General features: G+C 42.8%; 1 protein-coding gene across 1 annotated transcript in view; it reads right to left on the bottom strand.

Moving 5' to 3' along the window:
- The window catches only part of ANTXRL (ANTXR like), a 229,246-nt gene that overhangs the window by 151,840 nt on the left and 60,837 nt on the right, over positions 1–16,569 (bottom strand). The window contains exons 2-4 of the mRNA XM_073597284.1: positions 6,776–6,847; positions 6,177–6,248; positions 2,877–2,958 (exon numbers count right to left, since the gene is read on the bottom strand). Of these exons, the coding sequence (XP_073453385.1) occupies positions 2,877–2,958; positions 6,177–6,248; positions 6,776–6,847 (226 nt within the window). The remainder of the gene's footprint in view (positions 1–2,876; positions 2,959–6,176; positions 6,249–6,775; positions 6,848–16,569) is intronic.

The following is a 16,569-nucleotide window of genomic DNA, read 5'->3' as shown; positions in this document are numbered from 1 at the left end:
TCCGGGATAGGCCTCAGGCTTCCAGCCTAGCAGCCCGGGGCAACATAACAAACGTCCACCTAGACAGCTGTCCAGGTGGCACAGAACCCCGATCACCTGACTCCACCCAAATAAATAGGCTTTCCCAGCAGGCCAAAGGACTAAAGAAACCCCTGCCAATTGGCTGAGACACCCTATCCATTCATGATCTGACCTTGCTAAGCCCTTGTCATTCTAATGTCACCAGCCACAGTGCCACCTAGTGACAGAAGAGAAAAGGTGCAGCAATTCCAGAATTAGAGAGGAATCAGTTGATCTTCTACAATTAACCAGGAAAATTACCACCTGGCAAACTAAATTTCTTAGCAACCCTGCCTAAACACCACGGTGCTACACATAAATTAAAACTGACCATTGTAAGCACTCCTATCAGTGTTAAATGGTTTGTGTCAAACCCTCTCTAACTGCCAGTTTGCTGGACAGTTTGGACTGTTTAAAGTAGTTGAAAAATAGCAGACTTACTGGCCTAATTACCAGGTGAAAATAAAGAAAAAAGGGCCTAAAAAGAAAACAAATGCAGCCACCACATCTAAGAATTGGTGCGCCGCAATATAGCTATTTTTTTTCGTTTTTTTGGCATAATACCACTTTCAGCCCAGCAAAAATGTTGTCCCGCCCCTACTCTTTGGCACCATCATCTTTGGATGACCTGGCAGAGACCTGTGGCATATCTATCCATCCATTGGGGAATCCTAAACATATGCACATGTGCAGAGACCTGCACTGTATCTGCATATGTGCAAAAATATCCCGCATGTGTGCAGCCATGCTGCCAGATCTTCAACAATTCTAAGAGAGCGCCATCATGTGTGTGCAATCTCGTGGCGTGCATGAACCCCAAAGCAAAACATTACTCTCCTGGGATGTGTGACATCAGAAGCACTGTCAGCCAATGAGAGAGACAAAGAGGGGAGAGAGGGGCAGCAGCCATTTCACAGAGAAACAGGTTACCATGTGACCATAGAGAACAAGGCTGCTGATTATCTCTCTGTGACAGGGTGAGAGTCCCTCTCATGCTGGGGAAGAGCTTGAATCTTTTATTTGCCCTCTTGCTAGTCAGAGCTTAGAGAACACAGACTTTGAAAGGGAACTAATCAAGATAAAGCAGCAATGTAAGATAATGTGCAGAAGTTAGAACAGAGTGAAGGACTGCGCATTGTTTCCTGGAGTTGTAGTGAAGAAAGGCAGAGTTAGAATTTTCACTAGAACTAATAAGTCTTTAGGCAGGTGCAGTCTACTTTCTCCACTGCAGGTGGTACTCTTCCACAGTGGCACTGCAATGGAGAGGAAGTGAAGAGAAAAAGGGTTCTTCTATGGTTTCCTGGGTCACTAGGGAAGCTATCCCATTGGATGCTGCCACCGCATGTGACTCTGGCAGCCATCTTGGGTCAAGCAGAGCCTTTTTAAGGGATTGACACGCTTTTGGGACTGGGTAGCATTGTTAATTTCATGAACGAAAATATTTTTTACTATTTGAGTTGACTAAAATATGACTAAACCCAAAACAATTCAGATGACTAAAATGCAACTAAAACTAAAATGGCATTTTAGTCAAAAGACTATGACTAACATGAAAGATCTCACATATGAAAACAGTGACTTAGCTTCTACAGCACATAAAATATGGGCCTGCTGGTTCGCCTTTACCATTTCTCTTTGATGTGATATTGGTACCCAATGTGCCGAGATTAAGGTCTTCTCATACCCTTTGCCTCCCCACCCTCCCTCTTGCATACTTCCTGGGCTCCCCCCCCCTTCTCTTTTCTTCTCTCTCATTCTCTGGCTTTTCTTTCCTCTTCTCTATTTTCTTTCCCAACTACATACCGTTCTGCTCCATTTTTTACTGGTTGGATGATTGTCTGTACTACAGTCGTACTTGAGTAGACTCTGTTTTTTCTATAGGTGTTACATATTTTTTGAACTGCTCATGCTGTTTTATATCTTCTTTTGTCAGGATGTTCCATTTTCTTTTTAATAAAAATGTATTTAAAAAAAAAAAAGACTATGACTAAATTGAAATTGAAATTTGATAGCAAAATGAATCCCACCTACAAGTCTACCACATAAAAAGTTGCTTACATAGGTTGGACTTGATGGACTTGTGTCTTTTTTCGACCTTACCTACTATGCAACCTACTATATGTAACCTACTACATTTGAAAATGCTTCTGCAGTGAGTGATCAGCTGTTCAGTACAAATACTTTTAATACTACTTGGTTGTCTATGAAGAGATTGGATCAGTGTTTTTTAACTGTTTGCTGATTCCTTTACCGGCAAACACAAAATCCAACCACAATTACATTTTACCGGAGCCAGGCCTTGTACATTGAACAATAGTGTGTAACAATGGATTAAGCACAGCACCATAATCAAATAAACTGTAACAAAATCTCTAAAATATAATAAGCCTCTTTGTGGGGCAGTCAAGCTGCCCTAGAACAAAATGTTATAGTCCCTTCTCGGGTCTAGCAACTATTTCTCCTTCCAAACAATTTGGTAAAATCTAAAGCCTCTGCATGTAAAATACCACTGAAATCTATAGTACAATGTGTGTAATGTACAATATAGAACAGCAAGCTTGTACATTTGCAAAAATCATGTTAAACATCAGAACACAAGAATTGCAACATTTGTATTCATTGAAAATACACCATTGCATATAGGGCCCGTGGCCCTATAAATCTCATTCTCAGACCTTAGAAACAAAAAATGCTGCAGTATGCGAGCTATGTGCAACATTGGAGCTATGGTTTACACCTTACACATTTTGCACATTGTTATCAAAATGCCCTATTAAATTAGCAACCACATATGTGATGTTTATGCTTATACTTACTCTTTTAAACCCTTCATGCATAAATGTATCACCTCCAGGCACCTCAGATCGAAGAATCTTCAAGCCTTCGCGGATCATTTCTCTGCAAAGACATTGAATACAAAACATTATATGATTGATAATTATTTAATACTTTCTTATTATTTCTTTATTATAGGTACTTATATAGCACCGTCAATTTATGCAGCGCTTTACATACATATATATATATATATATATATATGAGGATATTTGATAATTTTTCCATGTGCAGTTTTCACAAATCATAGCCCTCACCAATATTATTATATCCTATATCAATCCTGTAGTAGCAATTGCTTCATCACAAATAGTCGTTATTTTCCCTGAGATGTTGGGTCAAAAGAATGGGACGGAGTAACTTTTGGCCCCTTTCACACGGGCTTTCCTGATCAGGTCCGCCTGTCAGTTTTTCAGGCGGACCTGATCGGACGCTCTATTCACTCCTATGGAGCGGCGGATGTCAGCGGTGACATGTCCGCTGACACCCGCTGCTATCCGATCCGATCCTAGATCCTTTATCTGGTGTCTGTGAGCTTTATGCAGAGTTAGGCCCCTTTCACACAGACGGTTTGCCTGATTCATCAGTTCAGTTATGTTTTTTCACAGAAAAAACTGATTCCGTTTACATCAGTTTTTCAACCGTTTTTGCATCCACTAGTTGGAGACCTTAACAACTTGAGTCCCGGAGCCATTTGTTCCATTTTTTTTCTATTTTTTGTTTACATGATTAAAAAAAAAAAAAATTGGGGGGGGGGGGGGGGTGCAGGAAAGAAGAGGAGCAGTGAACACAGTGAGGTACAGAAAGGCTCCCACATTTGTCACTCTGACTCTCACTGCTGGCTCTGAATGTAATTTTCCAGCTAATTAGTTTTTCTTACTTTAGCACTGGAGAAGGAATTGTAAAGTAAACAAAGGGGCGGGGCCACCCAGTGACATTACCCGTAGACCCTGCCCCTTTCTCTACTTCAGTGGCGGGGCCGAATGCCAGCTCCTTCACTGGTGTTAAAGTACGCAAAAGAAAGGAGTCGGCAATAACAGTCAGAGCGGCAAGTGAGGGAGCCTGTCTGTACACTGCCCCCTCACTGTATACACTGCCCCTCTCCTGCCCCTCTCCTTGCACACACTGTGCCTTTTATTTACACTCTGTTGTCAGCAGGAATCCCCACTGACAGCAGAGATGAGTCGCTGGTTGTTAGGGTGCTGATTCCTAACAACCAATGCAAAAATGGACTGTGTGTCCATTTACATCGGTTTAGGTCTGCTTCCTTTTTGACAAAAAATAAAGCTATGATCCATTTCAAAAAACGGATCTTAACAGATTTGGATGTAAGGATGAGAGTACCAAACTAGAGTTGACCCTAACATAAATAAAAGAATCAAGAGTTGGCAACTAATGTGTTTTGAAATTTATTTAAGAGTCCTCTATTATCAGGGCTAATATAAAAAAAAAAACAGGTTGTAATGTATTTTACCCTGATCAATGGGCACTTTTGTATAAGACCCCATAAATGGGTTGGTGGTGAATTCTTGATAGAGTATTTATTTGCCACAATAAAAGAATCTATTTGGACCTATTCCCATGGCTTGGTGGTCTAACTATCCCAAGGACCCTCTCCTTGTTCCACTGGACATTACTGAGCTGATCTAGATAATTGGCACCTTACAATTGGAGTCCAGCTCACCACCACTCAAATTATATGTAACTTTAGGCACACATGGCTATGTCTTTAGTGCAGGAGAACTATCTTGTTGGCCCTGAACCTTCCAGATAAATTGAAGTCAACTACCAAAGACAAATATGTGAGCTGTCATTGCTGACCTCTCTTTCTGTACCCCAGAATGGCATGCTGATCCTTTGAATTCAATACTTTTTATGTTACTGACCTAAAAACCAGTGAAATTATAATTCCTGATCTATTTGTTCTGGAGAAAAACAGCAAGCACTGAAATCAGCAAATGAACGACAAACGGGCAACAAGCATTTTCTGATCAGTGGTGGCAACACTCGGCTTTGACAGATTTCCTTGCCTAAGTGGTCTGACAAGAAGGTATCACAACGCCCTTGACAGCTGACATAAAATACAATCCATTTCACTTATGACTTACTATTGGTTGACAATACAGTCAACTAGGAGCTCTGACTATAAGACAAGCAGCATGCTTCCTCCAGTAGTCCATCTTGGTTAGAAGTTTCCAAGGTGAAAACAGAAAACAGCAGGAACTTGTATCATCATTCTCATGCCTAGGTTATGTGTTCAGCTAAGATGCAGCAATCATATGAACATGTTTTTGAGTTGACAGCAAAAGTTTGTACTTGGTTTTGTGCATTTTTTAAAAACTGACAATAAAACTTATTGGAAAAGATGCAGCAAGCAATCTATTTTTATTAAAACTGACATAATGCACATATTTGTCAAAATCGATGGCACAACTATCCTAGGTCCTAGGTGTAGTCCTGGACTCTGAACTCTTTCTTAAGCCCCATGTCCAATCACTGTCCAAATCTTGCCACCTCAACCTCCGCAACATCTCCAGAATATGTCCCTTTCTAACCAATGACAAAACAAAGCTCTTAATTCACTCCCTGGTCATCTCTCGCCTTGACTACTGCAACTCCCTTCTCATTGGCTTACCTCTACATAGGCTATCCCCTATTCAATCCATCATGATCGCTGCTGCCAGACTCATCTACCTTACCAATCGCTCTGTGTCTGCTACTCCTCTCTCTCAATCCCTCCACTGGCTCCTGCTCACCAAACAATCTAAATTAGAAGATCCTAACAAACAACTTACAAAGCCATCCACAATTTAGCCCCCAGCTACATCACTAGCCTAGTCTCAAAATACCAACCTAATCGTTCTCTTCGTTCCTCTCAAGACCTCCTGCTCTCTAGCTCCCTCATAATCTCCTCCCATGCTCGCCTCCAAGACTTTTCCAGAGCCTCTCAAATCCTATGGAACTCCCTACCTCAATCTGTCCGACTATATCCTACTATGTCTACTTTTAGACAATACCTGAAAACCTTTCTCTTCAGAGAAGACTATTCTGCCCCACCTAATAACTGTACTTTTATTTTCTCAATCAGTTTATTCCCCACAATTATTACCTTTTGTATCAAGTGACCCTCCCTTTTAGATTGTAAGCATTAACGAGCAGGGCCCTTATATTCCTCCTGTACTGTACTGTCTGCCTTCATGCCTTAAAGCGCTGCACAAACTGTTGGCGCTATATAAATCCTGTAAAATATTAATTAAAACATTTTTCTTGAATTTTATTACCTTTTTTCTGTTAATTTCATAATAGTTGTTGCTCGAGAGGAGAAGACAATGAATGACATCCTCAGCATGGGACTTTTCCGAAGCACAAAATGAAAAAAGGAATTAGTACAAAACATATTTTTTCTCAGTTCTTTCTCTTTTATAACATCACAACTATCGCCATAAATGAGTTACCAGTATTATTATACAGTATATCAAAGGCTTTGTATTACTGATCCAGTAAATGCACATGCAGGCATATTTATCAAGGGAAAGTAGAATGTGAAAGCTTGCTGAACGGTCTATACTGCATGTGATTCATTTTCATGAATCATACCATAATTAGATAGGGATTTTTTATCAGCAGGGAGTACTTATCATCTGCTGGTAAAGCCATTCCCTTGGCAGGCCTGCAATTCACATTCAGAGCAGATAACAGACTTTCACATAGTGGATTGTGTTCAGAGCAAATTTGTGAATGTTTTCTCATATCTAATTTTATATAAGCTAGCCATGCAAAAAAAGAAAAAAAGAAAGTACTCATAAAAAAAATACTCTCAATGTTGTGAAATGCTACTACAGACATTAGACCAAAGATGCATGTATTGTTTAAAATATACCTTGTAAATTTTTCCGTAAGACTTTCCACAAAGGAGAAAATCTCATGCCAGTGGTTTTTGACGCTGCCAGACCTGCAAAAAGAAAAAAAAAAATGCATGATTAATGTATTATGTCATTTATAGCACTTGCTGAGAGAAGCATATAACTTTAATTTTTGCCCTACTCTGTTCCATTTTAAAGAGGTGCTCAGTTAGAAGAAAAAAGTATTTTCAAGCATTGTTGTTTACATGTGAATATCCTTTCTTCATTCTGTGCGGCCCCTCCTAAAACTGTTAACATTCCCCTGACCACGGGATTGTTTTACTAAAGGAGCCTGCTGAAGTTGTATTCACCCTAATCATCTAATTAAGTACAATGTATAAAGGAAGTTTCTGTACAACTCTGGCATTTATTGTGCGGCCTTCAGGTCCAATTATTTAGTGTTTTTCCTATTAAATCCTTATATTTCATTTTGTATATTGAGCATGTTTGAAGAGGAAAAGGATATCCATAACCCAGTCATTATAGCATACCACCAAACTCCAATCACAAAAGGGGGATTTTTAAGGACGCCCAAACCTTCTTACTCTAAAACCATATTAAGACATAATAAAACATTACAGTTAATCCTTTTATTCAAAGTGTTAAAAACAGCATTGACTCTAAAAGACATGTAATACATTTGCCATTACAGCCCATAGATCCTATGGTCACTGATTTGTTATCATTTACATATCTCTATTACATTTAATACATTTTGTTCAAATATGAGAGAGATTTACAGTAGATGGTGACATCTTTTTATGTGGCCTCATAATTATGGAAAACAACTATGTAACCCCATTGCTTCCATACTCATACAGATGTTCCTGATAAGCCACATACTAACATGACAATATTGTTGGATCTTCCCTCCAGTTGGCCATGTTGAAATATTATTTGCCCAGGCACAAATATCCTCTATGTTGGTGAAGTATGTTTGGTGCCTAATGCATAGCTTTGTGACTCTGGCACAGCCATACAGTCACCCCCATGTTTGCAAATCATCATTAAAAATATAAGATTTTTGTACTTAATTTAAAATCTTTTTTCAAGTCAATTGGGGGACAAGGAAATTGTACATAATCTAATGCTCACCATAAATGTTACATTCTAATCACACAGTCTCCTTTGGATCTACCAATAATTGTGTAATGCAATGGCTTGTCTAATTTAATAAATTAGGTAGGTCCTTATAATACATAGATTGTAACTAGCATGGTGACTAGGGATGAGCCGAACACCCCCCTGTTCGGTTCGCACCAGAACATGCGAACAGGAAAAAAGTTCGCTCGAACACGCGAACACCGTTAAAGTCTATGGGACACGAACATGAATAATCAAAAGTGCTAATTTTAAAGGCTTATATGCAAGTTATTGTCATAAAAAGTGTTTGGGGACCTGGGTCCTGCCCCAGGGGACATGGATCAATGCAAAAAAAAGTTTTAAAAACGGACGTTTTTTCAGGAGCAGTGATTTTAATAATGCTTAAAGTCAAACAATAAAAGTGTAATATCCCTTTAAATTTCGTACCTGGGGGGTGTCTATAGTATGCCTGTAAAGGGGCGCATGTTTCCTGTGTTTAGAACAGTCTGACAGCAAAATGACATTTGGAAGGAAAAAACACATTTAAAACTACCCGCGGCTATTGCATTGCCGACAATACACATAGAAGTTCATTGATAAAAACGGCATGGGAATTCCCCCCAGGGAAACCCCGAACCAAAATTAAAAAAAAAAAAAATGACGTGGGGGGGTCCCCCTCAATTCCATACCAGGCCCTTCAGGTCTGGTATGGATATTAAGGGGAACCCCGGCCAAAATTTAAAAAAAAAATGACGTGGGGTTCCCCCTAAATTCCATACCAGACCCTTCAGGTCTGGTATGGATTTTAAGGGGAACCCCGCGCCAAAAAAAAAAAAAAAAACGGCGTGGGGTTCCCCCAAAAATCCATACCAGACCCTTATCCGAGCACGCAACCTGTAAGGCCGCAGGAAAAGAGGGGGGGACGAGAGTGCGCCCCCCCCCCTCCTGAACCGTACCAGGCCACATGCCCTCAACATTGGGAGGGTGCTTTGGGGTAGCCCCCCAAAACACCTTGTCCCCATGTTGATGAGGACAAGGGCCTCATCCCCACAACCGTGGCCGGTGGTTGTGGGGGTCTGCGGGCGGGGGGCTTATCGGAATCTGGAAGCCCCCTTTAACAAGGGGACCCCCAGATCCCGGCCCCCCCCCTGTGTGAAATGGTAAGGGGGTACTTACCCCTACCATTTCACTAAAAAACTGTCAAAATAGTTAAAAATGACAAGAGACAGTTTTTGACAATTCCTTTATTTAAATGCTTCTTCTATCTTCCTTCATCTTCTTCTTCTTCTGGTTCTTCTGACTCTTCTGGTTCTTCCTCCGGCGTTCTCGTCCAGCATCTTCTCCGCGGCGTCTTCTATCTTCTTCTCGGGCCGCTCCGCACCCATGGCATGAGGGGAGGCTCCCGCTCTTCTCTTCATCTTCTTCTTCATCCTCTTCTCTTCTTCATCTTCTTCATCTTCATCTTCTCTTCTTAATTTTCTTCTGCGGGCCGCTCCGCATCCATGCATGGAGGGAGGCTCCCGCTGTGTGACGGCGTCTCCTCGTCTGACGGTTCTTAAATAACGGGGGGGCGGGGCCACCCGGTGACCCCGCCCCCCTCTGACGCACGGTGACTTGACGGGACTTCCCTGTGACGTCACAGGGAATGCCACAGGGAAGTCCCGTCATGTCCCGTGCGTCAGAGGGGGGCGGGGTCACCGGGTGGCCCCGCCCCCCGTTATTTAAGAACCGTCAGACGAGGAGACGCCGTCACACAGCGGGAGCCTCCCTCCATGCATGGATGCGGAGCGGCCCGCAGAAGAAAAGAAGAGAAGATGAAGATGAAGAAGATGAAGAAGAGAAGAGGATGAAGAAGAAGATGAAGAGAAGAGCGGGAGCCTCCCCTCATGCCATGGGTGCGGAGCGGCCCGAGGAGAAGAAGATAGAAGACGCCGCGGAGAAGATGCTGGACGAGAACGCCGGAGGAAGAACCAGAAGAGCCAGAAGAACCAGAAGAAGAAGAAGATGAAGGAAGATAGAAGAAGCATTTAAATAAAGGAATTGTCAAAAACTGTCTCTTGTCATTTTTAACTATTTTGACAGTTTTTTAGTGAAATGGTAGGGGTAAGTACCCCCTTACCATTTCACACAGGGGGGGGGCCGGGATCTGGGGGTCCCCTTGTTAAAGGGGGCTTCCAGATTCCAATAAGCCCCCCGCCCGCAGACCCCCACAACCACCGGCCACGGTTGTGGGGATGAGGCCCTTGTCCTCATCAACATGGGGACAAGGTGTTTTGGGGGGCTACCCCAAAGCACCCTCCCAATGTTGAGGGCATGTGGCCTGGTACGGTTCAGGAGGGGGGGGGCCGCACTCTCGTCTCCCCCTCTTTTCCTGCGGCCTGCCAGGTTGCGTGCTCGGATAAGGGTCTGGTATGGATTTTTGGGGGAACCCCACGCCGTTTTTTTTTTTTTTTTTTTTTGGCGCGGGGTTCCCCTTAAAATCCATACCAGACCTGAAGGGTCTGGTATGGAATTTAGGGGGAACCCCACGTCATTTTTTTTTTTTTATTTTGGCCGGGGTTCCCCTTAATATCCATACCAGACCTGAAGGGCCTGGTATGGAATTTAGGGGGACCCCCCACGTCATTTTTTTTTTTTTTAATTTTGGTTCGGGGTTTCCCTGGGGGGAATTCCCATGCCGTTTTTATCAATGAACTTCTATGTGTATTGTCGGCAATGCAATAGCCGCGGGTAGTTTTAAATGTGTTTTTTCCTTCCAAATGTCATTTTGCTGTCAGACTGTTCTAAACACAGGAAACATGCGCCCCTTTACAGGCATACTATAGACACCCCCCAGCTACGAAATTTAAAGGGATATTACACTTTTATTGTTTGACTTTAAGCATTATTAAAATCACTGCTCCTGAAAAAACGTCCGTTTTTAAAACTTTTTTTTGCATTGATACATGTCCCCTGGGGCAGGACCCGGGTCCCCAAACACTTTTTATGACAATAACTTGCATATAAGCCTTTAAAATTAGCACTTTTGATTTCTCCCATAGACTTTTAAAGGGTGTTCCGCGGCATTCGAATTTGCCGCGAACACCCCAAATTGTTCGGTGTTCGGCGAACTTGCGAACAGCTAATGTTCGAGTCGAACATGAGTTCGACTCGAACTCGAAGCTCATCCCTAATGGTGACCCTTAAACTATGTACACACGATAAGATTTTCCGACAACAAAACCGTGCATTTTTTTTCCCGAAGGATGTTGGCTCAAACTTGTCTTGCATACACACGGTCACACAAATGTTCGGAAATTCGGAACGTCAAGAACGCAGTGACGTACAACACGTACGACGAGACGAGAAAAATTAAGTTTAATAGCCAGTGCGGCTCTTCTGCTTGATTCCGAGTATGCGTGGACTTTTGTGCATCGGAATTGTGTACACACGCTCAGAATTTCCGACAACAAATCTTGTCGGAAAATTTGAGAACCTGCTCTCAAACATTTGTTGGTGGAAATTGGGATAACAAATGTTCTATGGAGCATACACACGGTCGGACTTTCGGACAACAAGCTCACATCCAACATTTGTTGTCGGAAAATCCTATCGTGTGTACGGCCTATTAGACTGATGGGTTATATGCAATTTCCTACAGGAGGTGGACACAAAAAACATTGAAGGCCAGCCACATTCATCCCTGCCCCTAACTGTCATGCTTCAATTTTGTCACCAAGTGATAGGGAATAAAAACAGTGGTGTGGGACCTGTGTCCTTTAAGGGATATGAAGAAATATAGTAAGCACAAAAATCTTTTTTTTTTTTTGTTATCATCCAATTATAGCCAATCTTAGATTGATGGGAAGTCCAACTGAGGGTTGGGCAACAGCCACTGAGAAATCAACAGATGGGAAAATCCTACTACTAGAACAGTGATGGCGAACCTTGGCACTCCAGATGTTTTGGAACTACATTTCCCATGATGCTTCATTATACTGCAGAGTGCATGAGCATCATGGGAAATGAAGTTCCAAAACATCTGGAGTGCCAAGGTTCGCCATCACTGTACTAGCATCATACCTGAAGATATCTAAGCCTGAACCAAAAAAAACTGCAATGATCCTAATATTAATACACTCCATTGTAAAAAAAGAAGTGTCAGATACATAGGAAGACATAGGTCCTAGGGTGTGGGCAACCTAAATAATTTCAGATTATCCTTGGGATACAGAAAATGCCCAAAATGCTAATTAACCTTATACCTAGTAACAATGTTTAAAGTAGAAACTGCAGGTTGAAGCCATAGCATTCAAACAGAAAAAAAGAAACTTTAACAGAATTACTCAATAGAATGAGGGAAAACTGTACCCACTGGGGTATTTATGTCTTAACAGATTACTTGCATTGAAGCAGGCTCTCAGAGCAAGAACTAGGACGTTTGGGCATGCCACTGTTAAGGGAGGACACAGGGGCAGCAGGTAACCTGGATACAGGGCCGGTTCAAGGATTTTTGTCCACGCAGGCAAAGGAGCATTTTGCTGCTTTCTCCCCCACCACCATTCTCCCACCAAACCCGCCACACACAGTAGCACACCTCCTGTATTAGAGTGCCCCCATTCTGAATGAAGGAGCACAGAGGGCACCTTCAGTCTAGGGGAGGGGAGTGTTAAATGTAGTAGAATATTTAAATACACTTACAAACTGAAGCCAAACTCCAGCTAACACATTTTTAATCACTTACAGCAAAGTGTTTTTTTTTTCCTTTTGAGATAAAGGTTTTACATAAAAAAAAAAAAAAAAAAAAAGTTGATTATTGTAAGCACCCCTGTCAGAGGTAAATGATTTGTCATATCCCTCTAACTGCTATATCTGCAGGACAGCTTGTTCTATTGAAAAATAACAGACTTACTGGCTAGTTTACCAAATGAAAATAAATAAAAAGTCTACAAAAAGCAAACAAATGCAGCCATGCCATCTAAGAAGGGTACCTGGACAGTGTGACAGAAGTGGAGGGCATTGTGACAGGAGAAGGGTACCTGGGCAGTGTGACAGGAGGGGGGGCAGTGTGACCGGAGGGGAGCAGTGTGACAGAAGTGGAGGGCATTGTGACAGGAGAAGGGTACCTGGGCAGTGTGACAGGAGGGGGGCCAGTGTGACAGGAGGAGGGTAATCTGACAAGAGGGGGGCAGTATGACAGGAAGGGGAGGTAGTGTAACAGGAGGGGGCAGTATGACAGGAAGGGGGCAGTGCGACAGGAGGGGGGCAGTATGACAGGAGGAGGGTAGTGTGACAGGAGGGGGGCAGTATGACAGGAAGGGGGCAGTGCGACAGGAGGGGGGCAGTATGATAGGAGGAGGGTAGTGTGACAGGAGGGGGGCAGTATGACAGGAAGGAGGGGCAGTGCGACAGGAGGGGGGCAGTATGACAGGAGATGGGGCAGTATGACTGGAGGGGAGAAGCCATGTGACAGGAGGGGGCAGTATGACAGGAGGAGGGGCAGCATGACGGGGGGCAGCATAACGGGAGGGTAGTATGAAAGGAGGGGGAGGCAGTGTAACGGGGGGAAGTATGACAGGAGGGGTAGGCAGTGTAACATGAGGGGGGCAGCGTGACAAGAGGACACACAATATACTGGCTCAGGTGCTGGGCAGTGCACTGTGTATTCTTTCTCTGCTATCGCAGAGAATGCATTTGTAGGCTCGGCCAGGAGGACTTACCTGCCGCAGGAGCAGCCTGGGGGGGCGGGATCCAGAGTTGGGGGCGGAGCTAAGTCAGATTGATGACCCCTTATCACCATTAGTGGATCAGGGGCAGGCCTTAGACTGGATAGAAATGACGGTGCGTCATATAGAAGATCCAATCCCCCTCCATTATCCTCCTGGCCTGCAGCCACTGAAAGTCGCTTCTCCTCCTCTCCCTTCTGCAGGTATTCAGCGGCTGCAGGAAACAGGGGGAAAATGGAGGGGGGTCGGCTCTATATGCCACTCTGCCGCGCTGCCCCTCCTATCCAGGAGTAGACAAATCTGACAGGGGAGCCACAGAGGACCCCTGAAACATGGGCAGAAGGCAGAGTTGTGGAAGGGACCCAGCAAGCCCACCAACTACAGGCTGCTTGCAGAATACTATAGGAAGGGGGTGGATACAAGACCAATCACCCTGCACAAATAGTGAGATCAGCAGAGACCGGTCTTAATGACAGGAAGCTCCTACACAGAAGCAAGCTGTCCCATTGGATTACTGAACATAACTTGAATAAATACACAAAGCAGACCAAGATCCAAGCAAAAATGCACAAGTGCCTCTTGTATTTAAACAATATTTGCTTATCTCTGAGTTAAGTTTTAATTAGATCTAGTGCTACACAGGAAGAAGGAGAGAGAGAAACCTGGTAACATACAAAGAAGAGAGAGAACCCTGGTAAAACACAAAGGTCACAGATTATTCACATTGATAGCTAACATTGATTTTGGATAGAACCTTCTACGGGGGTAGTAAGTAAATATAATCAGCTAACACTAATCCAATAGATAGATCAGTAAGGTCGTGGCACTAAACATTTAATCAGATTTTTTGAAAATAGCTAGTATACATGTAGACTTGTCTATAACGAAACAAACTGAGGCAGTGTGTGAGAGCTTGAACAATTGAAACATGCCATGTTCAAAAGCCACAGCAGCAGGTTGATAGACACTCCTGTTATCTTTCTCTTCTCCAGTCGGTGCAGTGAGTGCAAGCACAGGCACTTTCAGTTGATTTTCTGGTCCACTACTGGGCTCTGTGGTTCCTCTAGCAAGCCCCCTACTTCACTACAGGCCATGATAACAATGTAGGAACCAGCAGATTGAACAAATCATTAGACCACCAAGAATTCGACACTCCCTGAAGTGTCAGTTTCTAAAGATTCTTTAATCAGCATTTTCTCCTCACTCCAGCGGAAATCGGTGGGGCATGCAAGTGAGCAGTAATGGCACTCTCTGCATGGAGAACTGTATTTCAAATATCTATAATAACAACAGGGTCACTTGAATGAAAATTTCTCAATTTCATTATGCTCATATTGACTAAATCACGCTGGTTTAACCACATTCTTCTCTCATCCTATTTAGTTTTCTATGGAAAGAATTGTGGTAACCCTAAGAATAGAGGGCAGTGACTGGCATTTCTGCCGGTACCTACAAACAGGAATCATCCTTCTCAGGTATGGAGGTGCGGGTTGTACATTTTGGACCTTTTCCCACCATTGCCTACAGTTGTTTTACATTTAATAATCTGACCCATAAGGGGTTCTTAAAGTTGCAGTCACATTAATGCACTTGGCCCTGTGACAGTTCATTCCTTTGTTATTTTGCTAATGTACCTTTCAATCTAGAAAGAGCTCCTTAATCAATAGTGGCAATGGCAGAGGAACAATAAACATAATTAAAGGGGAGCAGATGGCTTGTATTGGTTCTGTAGGGCAAGTGTATTTTGTCAAAGATGACTGTTCAGCTTAATGCACACAAGTATAAAACAGAAAATGCTAATGGATCTTTGGCTCCCAAACTGAAGAGAATCTACTTGGGAGTTGTTGTCATCATAATGCGGGTGTCATGGCCTCTTAGTGTATTTTTCGTAGGAATATATGAAAAATACACCTTAGCAAGGGGCCTTCAAAAGCTTGCAGATCTGTGTCAGTGCAGGACCAACGACAGGAAGTGTCTTCCAATAGGATCATAGGCAGCAATAAAGACCTGTCAAAGATCAGACTTTCCCCATTCTATCCAAAAAAAGGGCTGAGTAGAGTTCACTTCAACAGTTCTTCCTCTAGTGCAGTATTTCTCAACCTTTTGTCAGTCAAGGCACCCTTTAAAATCATGCACAATTTTGAGGCACACCATTCTAAAATGTAAAAAAACAAAACAAATTGTTTTACAAAATGCAGCAACATCCACATATCGGACACTTAACGTTAGAGGTCATTTTTTCTTCCAAAGTATACACCTTTACACAGTGATACTGACTATATATGACTATGACTATATATGACTATATTACCGATGATGTCATTGTAACGGTGTACAATAGAAACTTGTGGCTTCGTGTAACTAAAAGACAGTCTTGATCCAGCCATTGGCTTGCATACAATTTTTGGGCAATTTTTAGGTATTTTGCCAAGGCACCCTTGAAGAAACTTGAAGGTACCCCAGTGTGCCTTGGCACCCTGGTTGAAAATGGCTGCTCTAGTGTATGGCTTTACACACTGCACTTAGTAGCATGATATACAATTGTGTTAAGACATAAATACAAATTCCTTCCTGTAAACCTAAAGCTCGCTTGTGCTTGACCATGCATGACAAAGCATGGTTTCACTTTAACGCCCCCCACCCCCTCAACAGCACATTCTCACCTTTCTTTCACTCCTCTGCTGCTCTGTTCCGTTGCCAGGAGCAAAGTACCCGTTGCTTTAGGTATGGAGGATAACGCGACTTACTCCACTACCTATATTTTGACAGCCCTGGTACTTGACAAAGGGTTTAACACTGTCACTTGGGAGTGGGCAACGCGCAGGTAAACAATTTGGATTTCAAAGGAAGTCATATTGCATTGAACAAACAGGGTAAGGACCTGCTCATTACAGTCCCTTATATGCTATAAAAATGTAAGTACCTTTTACTTTTTTGTCTATTGCTAGTAGCTGCTAGCAATCCCCAGGGATATTTATGTGCTT

The sequence above is a fragment of the Aquarana catesbeiana genome, linkage group LG08, assembly GCF_042186555.1.
Source record: "Aquarana catesbeiana isolate 2022-GZ linkage group LG08, ASM4218655v1, whole genome shotgun sequence".
NCBI lineage: Eukaryota > Metazoa > Chordata > Amphibia > Anura > Ranidae > Aquarana > Aquarana catesbeiana.
Note: the sequence above shows the minus strand (reverse complement) of the source record. Positions and strands in the feature narration are given on the sequence as shown.